This window comes from Haemorhous mexicanus, chromosome 6 (genome assembly GCF_027477595.1).
Source record: "Haemorhous mexicanus isolate bHaeMex1 chromosome 6, bHaeMex1.pri, whole genome shotgun sequence".
Lineage (NCBI taxonomy): Eukaryota > Metazoa > Chordata > Aves > Passeriformes > Fringillidae > Haemorhous > Haemorhous mexicanus.
In genome coordinates this window covers 34,818,824-34,834,430 of record NC_082346.1, presented here as the reverse complement: position 1 = coordinate 34,834,430, position 15,607 = coordinate 34,818,824, and the positions used below count along the sequence as shown (strand labels likewise).

The 15,607-nt window shown below is 46.3% G+C and overlaps 2 protein-coding genes across 15 annotated transcripts in view; one reads left to right on the top strand and one right to left on the bottom strand.

Annotated features, from left to right (window-relative positions):
- Nucleotides 1-4,289, bottom strand: part of MEIS2 (Meis homeobox 2) — a 175,426-nt gene extending 171,137 nt beyond the window's left edge. For 3 of the 8 annotated variants that reach the window (XM_059849805.1, XM_059849807.1, XM_059849810.1), the window contains exons 1-3: nt 4,184-4,289; nt 2,044-2,338; nt 821-1,053 (exon numbers count right to left, since the gene is read on the bottom strand). In XM_059849805.1, the coding sequence (XP_059705788.1) occupies nt 821-1,053; nt 2,044-2,055 (245 nt within the window). In that variant the 5' untranslated portion in view covers nt 2,056-2,338; nt 4,184-4,289. Of the gene's footprint in view, nt 1-820; nt 1,054-1,570; nt 1,604-2,043; nt 2,339-3,373; nt 3,465-4,183 lie in introns of those variants that run through there. The other 5 variants (XM_059849812.1, XM_059849808.1, XM_059849806.1 and 2 more) reach the window with 5 other exon arrangements.
- Nucleotides 3,064-11,972, top strand: LOC132329109 (myosin IC heavy chain-like). 7 transcript variants are annotated; one of them, XM_059849818.1, is made up of 5 exons: nt 3,737-3,985; nt 4,935-5,013; nt 6,491-6,593; nt 7,003-7,028; nt 8,213-11,323. In XM_059849818.1, exons 3-5 carry the CDS (start codon nt 6,529-6,531, stop codon nt 8,599-8,601), a joined length of 480 nt encoding a protein of 159 aa, XP_059705801.1. In that variant the 5' UTR covers nt 3,737-3,985; nt 4,935-5,013; nt 6,491-6,528; the 3' UTR covers nt 8,602-11,323. The 7 variants fall into 7 exon arrangements, 1 of the variants encoding a protein (XP_059705801.1); XR_009486965.1 differs by lacking the exons at nt 6,491-6,593; nt 7,003-7,028 and adding an exon at nt 3,064-3,130 and having other exon boundaries at nt 3,839-3,985; nt 9,002-11,323; XR_009486967.1 differs by lacking the exons at nt 6,491-6,593; nt 7,003-7,028 and adding an exon at nt 3,094-3,154 and having other exon boundaries at nt 3,839-3,985; nt 9,002-11,323.
- The last annotated feature ends 3,635 nt before the right edge of the window (nt 11,973-15,607 follow it).

Below are 15,607 nucleotides of genomic sequence, written 5' to 3'. Positions count from 1 at the left end.
AAAACCCTGGTGCAGGCTTGAGTTTTGCTGGGTATGGGTTTCTTTTTCCTCATGTTCTTTCTTTTCTAAATAGAAAATTCAGCTCATTGCTCCCAATGTATTTATGTCTTCTGTCACTGGGAAGAGCTGCTTGCAAGAAGTGAATCCCTTTTATTCTTGCTACCTTCCGCGATGTGAATAGCTCTTTATTTACAAAGTTGGAAGAGTGGTATTATGGCACAGAGAACACCAGAACAACACTTCTCCAACTAAAATCCAGAGCAATGAGAGTCTCTAACTCCTAAATGGGGCCTTTCCAAGAAATTTTTAAAAACCCCCGCGGGTAAGAAAATACCTCCCCCCCCCCCACCCAAAAAAAAAAAAAAACAACCAAAAAACAGAAAAGAGGAAAAAATCGAATAAATAAAAAAAAGAAAAATGGAAGGACAAGGCAACACCACCTCTCTCCAACCCAGCTTCTGTCCCCAAGGGGTCTGTTTTCCAGCACCCATTTCCCGTGGGTGCTGGCACCTCAGCCGAGTCAGGCTGGGATCGCCCTCGTCCCGAAATCGCCCTCGTCCCGAGATCGCCGGCCACGGCAGTGCCACCGCGCGGGTCTCCCTCCTGAGCGGGCTGCCGGGGGCTGCCCTGCCGCTGTCTTCCCATCGGACTCTCCGGGCTCCCCCCGCCCCACTCCGCTCCGGGGCCCGGCTGGCCGCTGCCGCCGCGGCCCCGCGGGAGCTCCCGCTGCCCGCCAGGCTCCTGCTCCTGCCCCGGCCGCTCCGCGGGCACCAGCGCTGCGGAGCCGGGCCCTGGCGCCGGGCGGCCCGGCGGCACCTACCCGTAGATCGCATCCTTGTCCCGCTTCAGAGCGTCGTTGACAGCGGAGCCCATGCTGGCCGGCATGACATTGGGGTGCGGGGCGTGGGCGCCGTAGTGCTGTCCGGCGTGGAGCGGCGGCCCATGGTTGAGGTGGTGCACCGGGGGGATCGGCCGGGGGGCGTGGGGGTCCCCGTACATGGACGCCGGCACCCCTACTCCGTCCATCCCGCCGTAGTGGGGCAGCTCATCGTACTGTCAAAAAGCGGGCCGGAAGAGAAGAAAGAAAAAGAAAGAGGAGAAGAGAGGGGAATAAAAAAACAAACAAACAACAACAACAAAAGTCAGAAGAGAGTAAAGCGCCCGGACAGACACAAACAGAGCAAAACAAAACAAGAACAGGCACAATAGAGAGAGAAATGCTCAAAATGAAATCAACTGGGACCGGGAGCAGAGGCTGGAGGGGCTGAAGGAGGAGTGGGGGTGCGAGAAGAGGTAAAAGGGGAAAGTGTGTTTGCCTGTCTGAGTGTGTGGGGGAAGATGGTCCTCTTCAGCACAGGCAGGAGAAACCCTAACAAGGAAACAGGGATGAAAAGGAAGGAAACAGATGAGAGAAACTAGAGTTACTCTGCATTAGAAAAGAAGAAAAAAAAATAAACAAGCAGAATCAAAACCAACTAGATAAATAAATCAACACTAGAAAGGAGAGAGAAAAGGTAGGGTGTATCGGGAGGAGGGAGGTAGATAAAGGGGAAAATAATCTGAAAGTTACCAGAAACATTATTTAGTGGCAATTCCCCTTGTCCTTGTCACAGCCAGAGACAGAAAAAAAAAAAAAAAAAAAAAAAGAAAGCAGCTATATGTGTATACATATATATACATTCGTATATACACAGACACACATATGTATTTCTTAGTCTTTGCTAGGCAGCAGCAGTAGCGGCGGCGGCAGCAGCAGCAGCAGCAGCAAGCTTTCCCCAGTGAAACCCGTGCTACTGAGCAGGCAGAGAGCAGGGAATTCGCGCTGCTAGGGAAAAAGCTAGAGAGGAAAAAAGCGTGGAACAATTGCAGAGAGACACACACAGAGAGACACTCATGCACACACACAAAAAGCCAGCGAATAATTTTTGCTGCTATTTTTTAATAGTGGCCGCCATCATCAGCAGCAACAGAGGAGAGCAAATCGGACAGGCCCCTCTTAAGAGAGGATTTATATATAGGTAAGTGTTGGAGATTTAAACCTACCCTTTGCGCCATCAGTCTGCGCTCCAATAAACTCCTGGATGTGTCGTATATTTAATATCCCAGTCCAGCAAAGAAAGTGATTTAGAGTGAAGAAGATTCCTTTTTTTTTTTTTTGCAACCCACTTATAGACTTCTCCTATCCTCCAATATGGGTAAATAATAGTAATAACAACAACAATAACAACGACAATATATAAAAAACAGTCAAGAACCACGATGAGTTTCTGTGTTTTCTTCTTTTTTTCTGTCTCTTTCTCTTTCCTTTTTCTGTCTCTCTTTTTCCTTTTTTCTTTCTCTATGCAAAAAAAAAAAAAAAAAAAAAAAAAAAAAAAAATTGTCAAGCCCCCAAACTGAAGGTTACGATCGGCCCGTCAGCAACCCACATGTAACCAAACTGTCGTGTCTCATGGCTTTTTGCCACTCCAGCTGTCAATCAAAGCCAGGGAATGTCAAGGTAGTGAATGAATGATGGTTGATGATGATGAAGAAGAGAGGAGGAATCTTTTTAACCCCGGTTTCTTCTTCCAGTAACTCCGTGCTCGGGTTTTGCCTTTTAGGATCGCTTATAGGGTTGTTGGTTTTGGTTTTGTTTTGTTTTTTTCAAAGTACTTGTGAAGGGGGGTGGGGAAAGATGCGAAGAAAAATTGAATAGTTTGCAAAGCCCGGACTTCCCCCTCTCTCCTTTTTTTTTTTTTTTTTTTTTTCCTCCCGGCAGGTATTTTGTCTCCCTCTCTCCCTCACTCCCTGGGATGAGTGAGTGTCAGTAAGTGTTGGCAGGTTGGCTGCCGGCTGCCTTATAGAAGAGGCTCAGTTTTGCGGCGCTGATCGGCGGGAGAATGAAGTGACGGAACCCGGAAGTAGTGGTGGCCATAGCCAGTCCTGCAGCGCGGCGGCGGCGGCGGCGGGGAGCGGCGGCGGGGAGCGGCGGCGGCGGGGAGCGGCGGGGCGCGGCGGCGGGCGCGGGCGCGGGGCGGCGGGGCGCCCCAGCCGGCGGAGCGCCGGGGATGCGCAGCGCGGCGGCGGGGCGGCCGCGGCGCCGCGCGGGGGGAGCCGCGCAGCAGCCCCTGCCCCGAGCGAAGCACGGCGTGTAGGAAGGAGCGAGCGAGCGAGCGTGCGAGCGGGAGGGAGGGAGGGAGGGAGCGAGGGAGGGAGGAGGGAGGGAGGGAGCGAGGGAGGGAGCGAGGGAGGGAGGCAGGGGAGGAAGGACAGGGAGAGTGCGTGTGTGCGAGAGGGGGGAGAGGCAGGGGAAACTGCAGAGAGCTAGAAGAAAAGTGCGGTAGAAGCCCGGCCCCGGGTCGGTTCGCGCTAGATTATTTGAGCAACCAAATACCTTCCGATTACCCGCGGTGTCGGGCGTCTGGCGGCGCGCGGGGCCGCTGGCTCGGGTCGCCGGCTCCGGCCGCTGCCGCGCGCGGTGCGCGAGCCCGGGGCACCGGGAGCTACAGCGCGCGGGGGGGGCGCGCCGAGCCGCTCTGCCCCCGGCCGCGGGGAGGCTGCTCCGGGCCCGCGCGCCCGGGCCCGCCGGCGCGCCGCGCCGCTGCCCTCTGACAACTCATTGTGCTCCGCTAAAAATTAATTTTCCAGGGCATGAAGAGAACGCCTCGTTCAAACCGTGTTGGGCACCGCTCTTCATTAAGTGATCGCTGCTATCAAACACGCTCTGGATGTCTTGGGGGGGGGGGGGGGGAGGCGGGGAGAGGCGGAGGGAAGAGGGGGAAATCCCTTTTAGTTTTGCGATTAGGCTGCCAGGCTTTGTAAAGGGCTTAAAAACAAAGTCATGCTCCGTCTTTTGTAGGAGAGATCCAGATGTTATGTAGATTTCTGTTTGCATGTTCGTTTTGAGCGGATCCGGCGCTGAGCACAGTATTTACGTGTGTGTGGTGCTGGACTTTACCGTTTATCGACGTTGCGCTTGTGGAATGTATGCTGGAGTATTAGCTCGGTAATGCCTTCTAATGGTAGTGCTAATTACGGTGGGGTTATTTAGCAAATTAAGTGAGATGATGCACCCCCCCCCCCCACCCTTGAGTACCAAATGAACTTTTCCGAACACACAGGCACACACACACACACACACGCGCGTTAATTTTGGTGCGTTTCTCTCGCCCAATCACTTCGCTGAAGCTACACCATGCCTTACCTCAGAGCAGTCAATTACCAAAGCTACCCGGGATCATCAATCATGGGGGATGCTTGAAGTTTAGGGGAGGAGCGATGGTCAAACTATCGATTGCTGCAGTTTTGTCCTCCCCAACCCCCACCCTCGTTCACGGTCCCCTGCACATAAAATCTAAAACAGACTATCCCGTTAATAGTGGAATTTATCAATGATTATGTACCCGTTTGTGAATGTGGCCTCATACATAGATGGCTTTTGAAAATACACGGCAGAGAATACATTATTCCGTTAGATTTTGGTTTGCTTTGCTTTTCGTGGTGATGACCATGCTTTTCAGAGGTTTGGGCTTTCTTTAACTTTAAGAAAATGACTCAAGGGGTAGTTATAGATATTTGGCCTGATTTTAATAGGCAAAGGGAATGAGCTCCAGAGGTCAATAAACCCCTCCAAAATGATGAATGATTGAGTACCTGTGATGATGATAGTGATTACCGGAGCAATTAAACAGTTTGATTAAATGAGCCATCATAACAATGATGTCTGCGGGAAATCAGCCCTCACGTATAAAGAAAGATAGTGTGGAGAGCTGACAAACGCCAGTGGGCATTCCTGCATGTTCCGCTAGCGCCGAGCCCTGCAGAGCAGGGCTGTATTTACAAATATGAGGGGAATACGGAGAAAAGTCCCTCTCCTACTTAAAGCCAGAGTTGCACCCTGCTTAAAACCCGCCAGAAGCCGGAGAGCAGACACGGGTTTTTTTTTTTTTTCCTAGAGGATCTCCTCCAAGATTAAAGCTAGTCCTAAGAGCAACCGAATTGCTGTGACTGACTTTCACGGGACTGTAAAGAGAGGTGAGTAGAAGAGCCCTTAGTATGTAGATCTCTTTCAAGCACTGGTTAAGTCAATTCATTTCGCAGGGAAAAAGCCAGTCTTCTTGTGCAGTATTTTATACTCTGTCGTATAAATCGGTAACGTAATTCAAGATATTCATGGTAATGAATGCTTGGCTAATCCTTTGGGTGCGCGGAGACCTACAGAGCAGTAGGTTATGCAAATCCTTTCCTACTTTTACAGCTGTAGTTTTTTAGCAGATTTTTTTTTAAGAGATCTAGTCATCGGTGAATGTTATTTGGGTTTTTTTCCCCTTCTTTCTTCTCCCTTCCCCCCCCCCCCCCCCCCCCCCCCCGTGCCCCAAAGATGCCAGATTTCTCAACTTGCACGGAATCATTTGCTTGTGATGCAGCCAGCTTAGAGGACGTGGTTCAAATATTTGTAGCTTCCAAACTTGTTTTTTAACCGTGGCAATGCAAACCTAGAGCCTTGTCTCTTGAGATATACAAATGTGCCTCTTTTGAAATAGTTTCAGTATCACCAAAGAAGAGTTCTTTCCTTATAAACTGGCTGTGCAAAAGTAATCTGGCTACATTTAAGGCTTCATGCATTTTTTTAGACTGCAAGCTGTAAGAGAAGTTAATCAGTTTTCTTCTCTTAAAAAAGTTAGATTGCTTGGCTCCCATAGAAGAAATTATTTTATTGCTTAGAGTATAATTTTGGACTTTTTTTTTTTTTTTTTGCTAATTCTATATTTCACAGAAGTCTTTGTAGATCTCAGCTGCCCTGATTAAGAAATTCTGAGAAAACAGACTAAAATCAAAGCTGGAAAAAAGCAGCCAAAGGCTTGTGCAGTGTTCAGTGCTGCTCCTTTCAATTGTTTAATTTTTTTCCCCCTCCTAAACTAATTAACCCCCTGCGTTGTCTTGCCCTGCTGTGCATGTTTGTAATCTGGGACAGGGATCAACTTTTAAAAATTATTTTAACTTGATAGAAAGTGAAATTTCATATAGCAAATGAAGACCTTTCATGTTCCTCCTGTGTCTTTTTTTCTTCCACGTGAAAAGAGTAGAAGGCTTTTTCCTCATCACTATCCCAGTGGATTAAAGCACACAGAGAATGTGGTTTATAAAGCGCTACAGTTTAGCCATTAAAAAGGGATCTCAATTTAGCGCCCTTAAGTGAATGTACTCATGTATTAACAAAGATGCTGTTGGGAACTCGGAGGAAAATGGGATACGTGCGTGCAGAGGGTGAGGGCTTTCACATACTTAGGTGATTTTTTATTTACCCCCCCCAACCAGTGACATTTCTTTTTTTAAAAAAAAAGTAATTCGGGAAAATTAAAATGGCTAATTTCCATTTCTCCTGCATCACTTTCAGAGCGAGGGCTGTTTTGAGGAAAAGTGTGGGATAGATACGAGTCGGGGTGGTGCCTATTTTTTTTTTCCTTTTCTTTTCTTTTTTTTTTTTTTTTTTTTTTTTTTTTTTTGATAGATCTGCTCAAAAGTCCAAAGAGAAATGAGGTGTCCGGTATGGAAGTGCATCTCAGTCAACCGCCAGCTCCTTTTGCCGAGGCTGGAAATGGTTTTAACAGGCGGTAAAATTTCATCTTGTGGTGTCAAATTGGGGTCAGTTTGGGGTTAGCGCTCTCAGTGTCCGAGCAGGAGCTGTCCAGCTGTGTGGGGATTCATTAAGGGCAAAAGATCCGTTTCAAGAAAAACAATACAAAGACAATCAGAGGGCTAAAGATCCTCTTCAAATCGCATTTTACAAGTGCACCAGAACAAATATGGATGCTGAAACCTATTCCCTTCAAACTCCCAAATCGGCTTCTTAGCCCTCGGAGGGAGCGAGAGAGAAAATCCTCTAAAAGTTAAGAAGAGTCTGTTTTCAATCAGCCTTTCCGAAGTGTGGCATCTTAGTCCTTTGCTGGCTTTGAGACATGCCTCTCTTGCTTGCTCGTTACATCTCTCCCTCCCTCCCTCTCTCTCTCTCTTTTTCCACAGCCTTGCAAAAGCGGATGGCACAACAGGTAATATTTCAGATTTCAAGAATAAATCCCACCGGAGACCTTAAACCGCTGTTTTGCACGCGCGTGTGCTCCTATCACAAGATTTAATGCAAATGGAAAGTTTTTAGGGGGAAAACAAGCCATGCTTGCGCGAAATCCTATTGTACCCCGTAGGAAATTTTGAGCTCTCCTTGTAGGTGATCCTCCGGTCCGATGGGTAATTTAGGCTAGATTTACTTTCCGGTTCTTAGCACTTGTGGAAAGCACCTATTGCTAATCTGGTTTATTAAATTCGCATGGTTTAAATCCTCTTAACGTCCCTACATCTGTTAGGACAATTGACGCCTTGCTACAGGGACAAATAACTTGAAGCTTAATCTTGTTTGTAACTTTACTCAATGTTTGTTTGTTTGTGTGCTGAGTTCAAGTATTTTGGAGGATGCCATTGTGTTCGGTAACGCGTAGACTGCATTTGAAAGCAAAACTCCTCTTAGACGGGTCAAGGATATCATGGAACAGAGTGAAAAATGTAGCATATTCGAACTGGCTTTTTATCTCGAGCTATCATTCTACGCAATGTGTCATAATTAATGAAGAAAGCAATCTGCCTGTTCAAATATGGACACGGGACATCACCGTGACACCGCAGTGAAATTCACGTGAATTTTACTTTTTGTTTTGCTTGCAAGGCGAAGTGTGGAGTTTAAACAGTACCTTCTTTTTAAAATCGGGACTGTGCCACAGTTAAATTCCTACCCCCAAACCTGCTCTTTACCACACTCTCCTTTGCCCTTACGGTTGTTTTTTACAACTTCAGTCACTTTTTATTCGTCTCAGCACTCTTTGATTCGCCTCCGACTTCCCGCAGCTGCAGGACTTTCGAGGTCCCATCTCGGGTGCCCCTGTGAAATCATGCACGTTTTAGCTTCTGCAGATCACTGGGTTCATTTAGCTCCTCACCCCGATCCCCCCGTCTGCCAGCGGTGTACTTCGCTTTTCAGTAATGTATTATTATTTGTCGAAAATCTTTCTAGTCCTGAAAGTCAATGGTAGCCCATCACGGTGAACTTTTCTTGACCTCGACTGCGGTATGACTGAGATCTCTGAAAGCCGGATTAGGAGGAGGTTCATTTACTTACCTGTTACTTCGCTTTTTCCTCTTTCTTCCACCCCTCCGCCCTCTTTTTTTTTTTGTTTGTTTTTAGAGGGAAAAACCCCAACCCCGCAGGACACAAGGACGATCCGGGTTCTTCCTGCCCTGCCGAGCCCTCTGTGCCCCGGCTGCCCGGGGCGCGGGGCTGCGGCGCTGGCGGGCTGCCCCGGCGGGCGCTGCGCTGCGCGGCCGGGCGGCACTGCCATCAGCAGCCCTCTAGCGCTATCTGGCGGGGCTCCAACACGAGCCGGAGCCGCCGGGGCCCGCACGGGGCTCGCTCCGCCGCCGCAGAGCCCTCGTCCCCGGCTCAGCGGCTCCCGCGGGACGCTGATGAGGCCCAGTCCCGCGTTCCATCCCTGGGGGGAGAAACCCGCCCTGGGAAGGGGCAGAGAGATGAACCCCTTCGCGTTTGTCCGGCTTGTGTCACGCGGGTGGGTGTGAAGCACTAAAGTCAGAGAAGAGATGAGAATATATATTTTTTTTACTTATGTTGTTCAGGCTGGAATGTTTGTAAAAGTGGAGACCATAAACAGTCGACGTGTATTTCCATCACACGCCAGAGGGGAAAAAAAAAAAAGGGAAAAAAAGAAAACAATCACAGACCTGTCAGGGTTTCTCACTAATACTGTTTGCACTGGGTAGTCAAAAATCTAGTTTGCAATTGTTCGAAGAATCCCAAAGTATGAAAAAAATTTAATCTTTCCAGTATAACATGGTAACCAAAAGGACAGTTAGGGCAAAGTAAATGGCTTTAGTGTGATATCAGAGAATCTGCAAAGGCTTCAAACTCTGCTCAGAGCTCTGCTCTAGCTCACTCAAAATATCCCCTTTTGTTCTCCAGCTGCCTATAAAACTCCAGAAGAGGAGCGCTCTCATTTTTACACTGGAGTTCTCGGTCCAGAGAGAACAATATACTCCTACCTCTTTTGAAATGATCCGGAGACTCTCACAACACACAGGCAATCACTCGAAGCACGAATTTCCTTTTTTTTTTTTTTTTTTTTTAAAGAACTGCTCGGCCCATTGTTTGAAGTGGGATTCAGTGCAGAGCCCAAAGAGAAAAGGAAAAAAAAAGAAAAAAAATCCTGAGAGCCCGGTTTGGTATTGCACAGAGAGAGCTGACAAAATATTATAGCGTGTTTCCTAGAAGTACATGGTGAGAGCCGGCAGTGTGTTCCCGAAAAGAGGTTGCTTTTTATTTCCACCACCACCCCCCTCAAGATTGTGATCGTCTTTGTATGTCTTTCTTTTGATCCCACAAAGAGAATGCAATACACATATATGTGTTTGTTCTCCATACAAGAAATGCCATACAATGGAATATGTGGCCGGTTAGTCCTCATAATGCTTAGTTTTGCTGTAATTAATTGAAAACAGTTATTAGGTCGTCATTGGCAATAGCGTAAATAATTGCAGCAGATTTTTACTTAAAATTGACCGGTCATAGAGTGATAGATCGATTCGAGGTATAAAAATGATGTATCAAAACATCAATGTCGATTATTTGAAATATTGTAGTCGAATCTTTTTATTGCTTCATCGGTTAAGTGTCTGAAAGTGCTATGTTCCAACATATATTTATGTTGTCAATACTGTCAAAACTGTCAGTTTTATTACAGTGGATTTGTAATACATTTCGGATTTGCTCATTTGCATAAAATGTCCACCTCAGATACCCCTCCTTTTCTCCATGTCTGGAAATCTGTGTCAGTTTAATAAAAGGATTCAAGACTCATACCTGAAGAGGGAAAAAAAAAAAGAAAAAAGGAAAGGAGAAAAAAAAAAAAAGGAGGTGTTGCTCCATTATGTCCAATTTTAACATCCGTTTGGAAAGCTTGGGCTATTTCTGACTCGCCAAAAGAGGGAATTCCTCCCCCCTTCCCCCTCCCTCCCCCGGTCCCGCTTATTTCCCTAGTAGAATTTAAACACTTTTCTACTCTCACACCTAGATTAAACCCTCCAGGAGAATTGGGAAATTGTACACGGTTACAGCGACGAGCCAAAGCACACCTGTGAATGCCACAACCTTCCCAAAGAGAGCAACAACCCCCCAAACCACGCACATACTCGCAGGGGTTTGAATCCAGCTAGAAAGAAGGAGACAAAAGGAGCAATAAATACGTGTGTGATCCTTTCCGAGCGGTTTGGAGCCCAAAGGAAAAAAGCAAACTGTAAGCAGTGTTGGGCATTTGATGCCCCCCGCCCCTATTTTATCAGGGTCTGATCGATGTGATTATTCCCTTTAACTGTAGGCAGTGATTTTTTATTAGTATGATCTCAGGCAAGTCTCTAATTTTCTCCAAGAGCCCAGCTGAGGGATAAAGAAACTCAGGACTAAATAAATAAGTCCATTTGCACAATAAACTCTCCTCGATAGAACAGTGAAATCAGGCAAGTAACTTTATTTCCCACCCCTTTCCGAGGATGAGGGTTTTTAAAGGTGTTGGTGAGATGGACCTGAGGGGTATGTGGGTTGGTTTCTTTCCCCTTCCCCCTTCCCGCAAACCAGCCCCCCCCTCCCCCTTTCCCCCCCGGGATATCTGTGTTTAAATAGATGCTGAAGAGATTTCTGAGTTCACGGGAAAGAAGGAAGGTTAGTTAAGGGAATGGCAGCGCGCCTGGCAGGTATTTTAATGACTGTCCCTTCCTTTGAACACTTTCAATTTCTCTGCTTCTTGTACAGAATATGTTTCCCAAACCAAGTATGATTTCTGTTGTAACTCTCGTGTGTGATTGTGATCCCTTCTGAGGTAAATTGAGAAGTACGCTGCGCAAAAGGAGGAAATCGCCCCTGGGGTGCTTTGTTTACTTTGGTTTGTAAAATCCTGCTAGGAGATGGTTTCCTCAGTGTGTGGCAAGTGTTTCTTCAAGAAATTCATCAGCCCTTCTACAATTACTTCGAGCTCCGAGGGAAGAAAGCTGCCATCACTTTCTCACATCCCAAGGTGTTGCATGGGGGAGAGAAGAAAAGGCTGGAGCATTTAATTATAATGGGGAGGAGGGGTGGGGAGAGCGGAGGCTGCAGAAAGCCGTCCCAAGCCTGTACCTGGAAAAGAAAAACCTGCAAGGGTATACTTGGGAAGCGTGTGCCATTTAGACATGGGGAAAAGTACCCCGTCTTGTGCAGTAATTAGTCTGAACAATAAACATAATTGGAACAAAATCAGTTGGAAGTTTCTGCGTTTTTAATTACGTTTCATTTTGTGGTAAGCCGTAAAATTATGAATGCCTCTCAATTAAACACTATCCACTTGTAAAGCATTTAACAACAATTATTCCTTAATCAGTTGGAATGTTAGCCACAAATGATGCTGTTAAACATCAAAGGGACGCCTTAGACGTTACCTTTTAGTCATAAGTAAGAGGATTAATTTCTATAATTAGAGGGGATAAATATGTGCATAAATAAATCTAATTTTTTTACACGTTCTCATCCTGTCTAGGAGAGGCGAGGATCTTTGACATTGCTCGCACTCCCAGCTTCCCATGGTCGGAGGGGACCCGGGAGTAGCGAGGTGAGAAGAGTCCTGCGGGGAGCCCCGATCCTGCGCGCCGCTCCTGGGGCGCCGGCCCGTCCCCGCTGCCGCACCGGGGCTGGGGCTGGCCCGGGGGTTCGCGCCCACCGCGGACAAGGGACTTCGGGGCAATTCACTTCCCTACTCGGCTTTTATTTACCTGGGGGTTTTTTGGGATGTTTTTACGGCACCTGTGGTCTACCTGGCGGTTCATTTCCCTCGGGGACAATTGGCTGTCCCCAAACGCAGCTCGAGATTTGAGTCGAATACCGCAAATAAAATTAGCACGACCTTGATTACACCCCGTATGAATATCTCATTTACCTAATGACTTTATGTCACGTACGCAGAGGGTCAATTTCCTTTTAACCTTTCCCATTGCTGCAGTAAGCATTCTTTTATAATCAATGGCTGTTTGAATAATCAATTCGCATTTTATGATCCCTGACAAACTCAATATACGTGTGCCTGTTTTCAGCAAAGCAGCCGGCCCCGCTCCGCGCCGTTTTCACGTCCGAAGAGTTTGCGGCGGGGTTTCCCGGCTCCCCGGGGAGCCGCCCGGGTGGCTGCGGGCTCCGCGGGAGCTGCGCCGCTCCCGGCCCGCTCCGCGCCCGGCCGCCCCCGCGCAGCCCCCGCCGCCGGCCGCGCCGCCCCGGGAAGACGCGCTCCGGCACAAAGGCGCCGGCCAGCATCCCCCCCCGCACCTCTTTAGCCCTGGCAATTCCGCGCGTTTTCCCGCTAGCTCAACCCGAAATATGCGGCCTTCCCGCCTCCTGCCTCGTTCTCCTTCTTAGGAATGTGCACTGCAAAAAGCCCGTCTCCCGGGACAGTTCTCCCTTTTTTTTATCTTCGCTGGGACCACCAGCCGTGGGGGGACGGTTTCCCCGGCTCTGCAGCCAAGGGCAGGCGGCCGCCCTGCAGCTCGACCTCCTTGACCAGTGCTGAGAGGAGCCAGGTGTCCTCGGCCACGTCGGCACCTGTGAAACCTCGAATGAGTCCTTGCCTCAGCCTCACTGTACTGCTGACGTTCGGAGGCCTCACTCACTGCCACCAGCCTTCTTTTATTGCCTCTCAGTCACCTCCAAACCGCGGGTCGAGAAAGTTGTCCCAGAAGCGCAACCCGCAAGCACAGCCAAAGTGCAGAAGTGTATGCGGAAAGGAGGGGGGCTAGGGCAAGCTGAACTTTGCAAATGTTTTTTCTATAAGTAGCTCACATTTGCTGTGATCTATGGTGTGAGTTGGGAACTGAGACTTATTGCAACCCCGTTCCCTCTATTGGATAATTAATGCTGATTCATAGCAGGTTCTACCTACGAATGTGTGTTTCGTTTTTCTCTGCAGGGTCCATGGTTCTTTGGTATGTTGTTATTCCCTGAAAGGTAATTGCACTTGATATTCTCTCGGGGAAGGCTCATTAGCCAAGGGCAGGGTGGCGTTGCCAATCTCAGTCTCTTTCAACAATTCAATGCAAACATTTGCCCCAGAGGTTCAGTACAACACTCCCAGCTCAAAAAACAGTTCTTGGGTACAACATTTCTCTTAAAAAGCCTTAGGTATATATATATACATATACATATATACATATATATATATATATGTATATGTATATATTTTTTTTCCACCCAGGCAGGAAGAATTTTAGTTTAGGGGGTTTTAGATTAACCCTTCATTGTAAGTGGTCAGAGATACACAAGAAGATTAGACATGTTGCCTTGGATTGCCGGACTTTGCCCTTCCTTTTATAAACAACCCTGGATGAAACAGTAGAAAAGTACCACGTCTCACACTCCTCTGTATTCAGTCCCTTATGGTCTCCTAACATTTACAAAATGCATGTCGAAAACACTTTTCCACTGCCCACCATTACAGACCTATATTTGACTTCTTTCTCACCCATGTCTGCTGTCATCTCTAGCTCCTTTCATCTCTCCAGCTAAATTAATTACCGCACTAATGGAAGGCAATGAAACTCAGGTGTAAGGTAGGTTAGGGAACATAGAGTCGTTAATACATACAATTTTATGAAGCTGAATCCTCCATGATTGTTCTAATTTTATTTTTTCCTCTCTGTTGCTCATAATTTTGAAAATCTTATTCTTCCATTTGAGTCTTGTCAGTCTGAGCAGGATGATTCACAGTAACACTGCAGAGAAGATCCCCTTCTCACAGAAGAAAATGGTCCCCACAGGAGAATAAAGAGGAAACAGAGGGACAACATCTAGACTTCACAAGTTCTCAGACATCACTGTGTTTTCCATGTTAAAATAAAAGGATCTAGGAATTTTTATTTATGATGAATAAGATGGGATATTCTCCTTGGTAATGGCGTTAAAGGGCAGCGACTGGTCTGAATTCCAGGTAATAGGCCCTGTGTCTAAAATGTACATCTGACTGTCTTACTGTGTTTGCACACTTCTACTCACTATGATTTTCCTGTCACTGTTAGGAAAAAAGCAAAACTCGTCTGTGCTGAATCACCACTGACTTTAGTGTTAGTACATTAGAAAGGAAATTGTCCTACACTGTGACCATACAGCACATAGCTCTAAAAGACAAGACACGTGCCACCAGTTTTAATTCTCACTGACCAGAAGGGCTGCCAATCATTCCATACACCTCACCTACTGAGGGGACCACAAGTTCATAGAAAACCACTTCAGTGCTGAGAATCTCTGTCAGTCTTCAGTAGCAAGTCTAAACCTGTCCCAAAGTCCCACTGACTAAAGGAGAACAAGGATGGAGGACACAAGACAGAATTCTGCTAAGTAGTTTTGTAGTATGCCAAATCTGCAGGTGTGAAGTACTCAGCTTGCCAGGTCATAGTGAAAGTAAATGTGGACAGTCCAGTTCCACCCTTTCAGTAAACCCTCAGTACAAGAAAACATCAGTCCTTTAATTCACACTTTGGTGATTCACAGTCAGGGCTTTTGTTTGACACTCTAAGTATCTTTCATGTCATGGTGGTATATTCTGCTTTTTCAAAAGCATTTTTCAAGATGAACTGGCTTTTCAGTGATGAAACATGATCAAGTTAATGTACTAATAAATTTCATTTTTAAAGTACATGCTAAATTTAAAACTTGTCTCATGCATTTATAAACCATCGCTAATAGTTCTATTGATCAATGATATAAATAGCTCCAGCAGAGGCTTTTCTTTGATGTAGACAAACATAAACAACATTGAAAAAATAGCACACAAGTGATTGTTCTGTATTCTTACCTTTAGGCTATATTATGATCACAATAAGACATATCTAGGCATGTGTCATACTGGATAATACTATTTCTTCGGTGTTTCAGGGCACACAGCTACCTTGGACTTCACAACAGCTGAGACTTGTCATTTAAAAGCATGGTAGTGGTATTAGAAAAAAACCAAAACTCTACTGATATGTAATTTTTAACCCATATGTTGAGTTTATTTAAGAATTGCTTCACATTAAATACTCAGATCCTTTTATTTCTATTATTCATGTGCCAAGCTAAAAATAAACATTTGAAATATTTTTCTCTTTTATGGAAGAGATGATGAAACTATTCATTTGAAATGAACCCTTGGATGAATGCAGCTATATTTTCTGGGCTTCAGATCTCTTATTCCCAGTTGAGAACCCCACATCATACAAAGGAATTTTGCTTCATTTTACTTTAAAACACTGACCAACTAAATCTAAGGCAAACAGTTTTTAGTCATTCACAATATGTTCATTTGGGCTTTTAATTTCATTACACTTGATGTGTTACTGACCACCTATCACATTTGCTCTATTTCCCAAAAGGTTGTTTGAAATTATTTAGAAGACTAAATGAATAATAAAAGTGCCCAAGAAATATTCCTGTCTGTGTTTGCATACTTTAGTTTTGTGAAGGTATTAATTGACAGCCTGATCCTGCTTCCTTTCCGTTAGAAGCAGGATTTGGTCCGTAAAG

Excerpts from the sequence above, each read along its gene's own strand:
- LOC132329109 (XM_059849818.1), top strand. The coding sequence starts at position 6,529 with ATGGAAGTGCATCTCAGTCAACCGCCAGCTCCTTTTGCCGAGGCTGGA. Across the intron at positions 6,594-7,002 it reads GGAAATGGTTTTAACAGGCG|CCTTGCAAAAGCGGATGGCA; the intron begins GTAAAATTTCAT and ends CTTTTTCCACAG. Across the intron at positions 7,029-8,212 it reads AAAAGCGGATGGCACAACAG|AGGGAAAAACCCCAACCCCG; the intron begins GTAATATTTCAG and ends GTTTGTTTTTAG.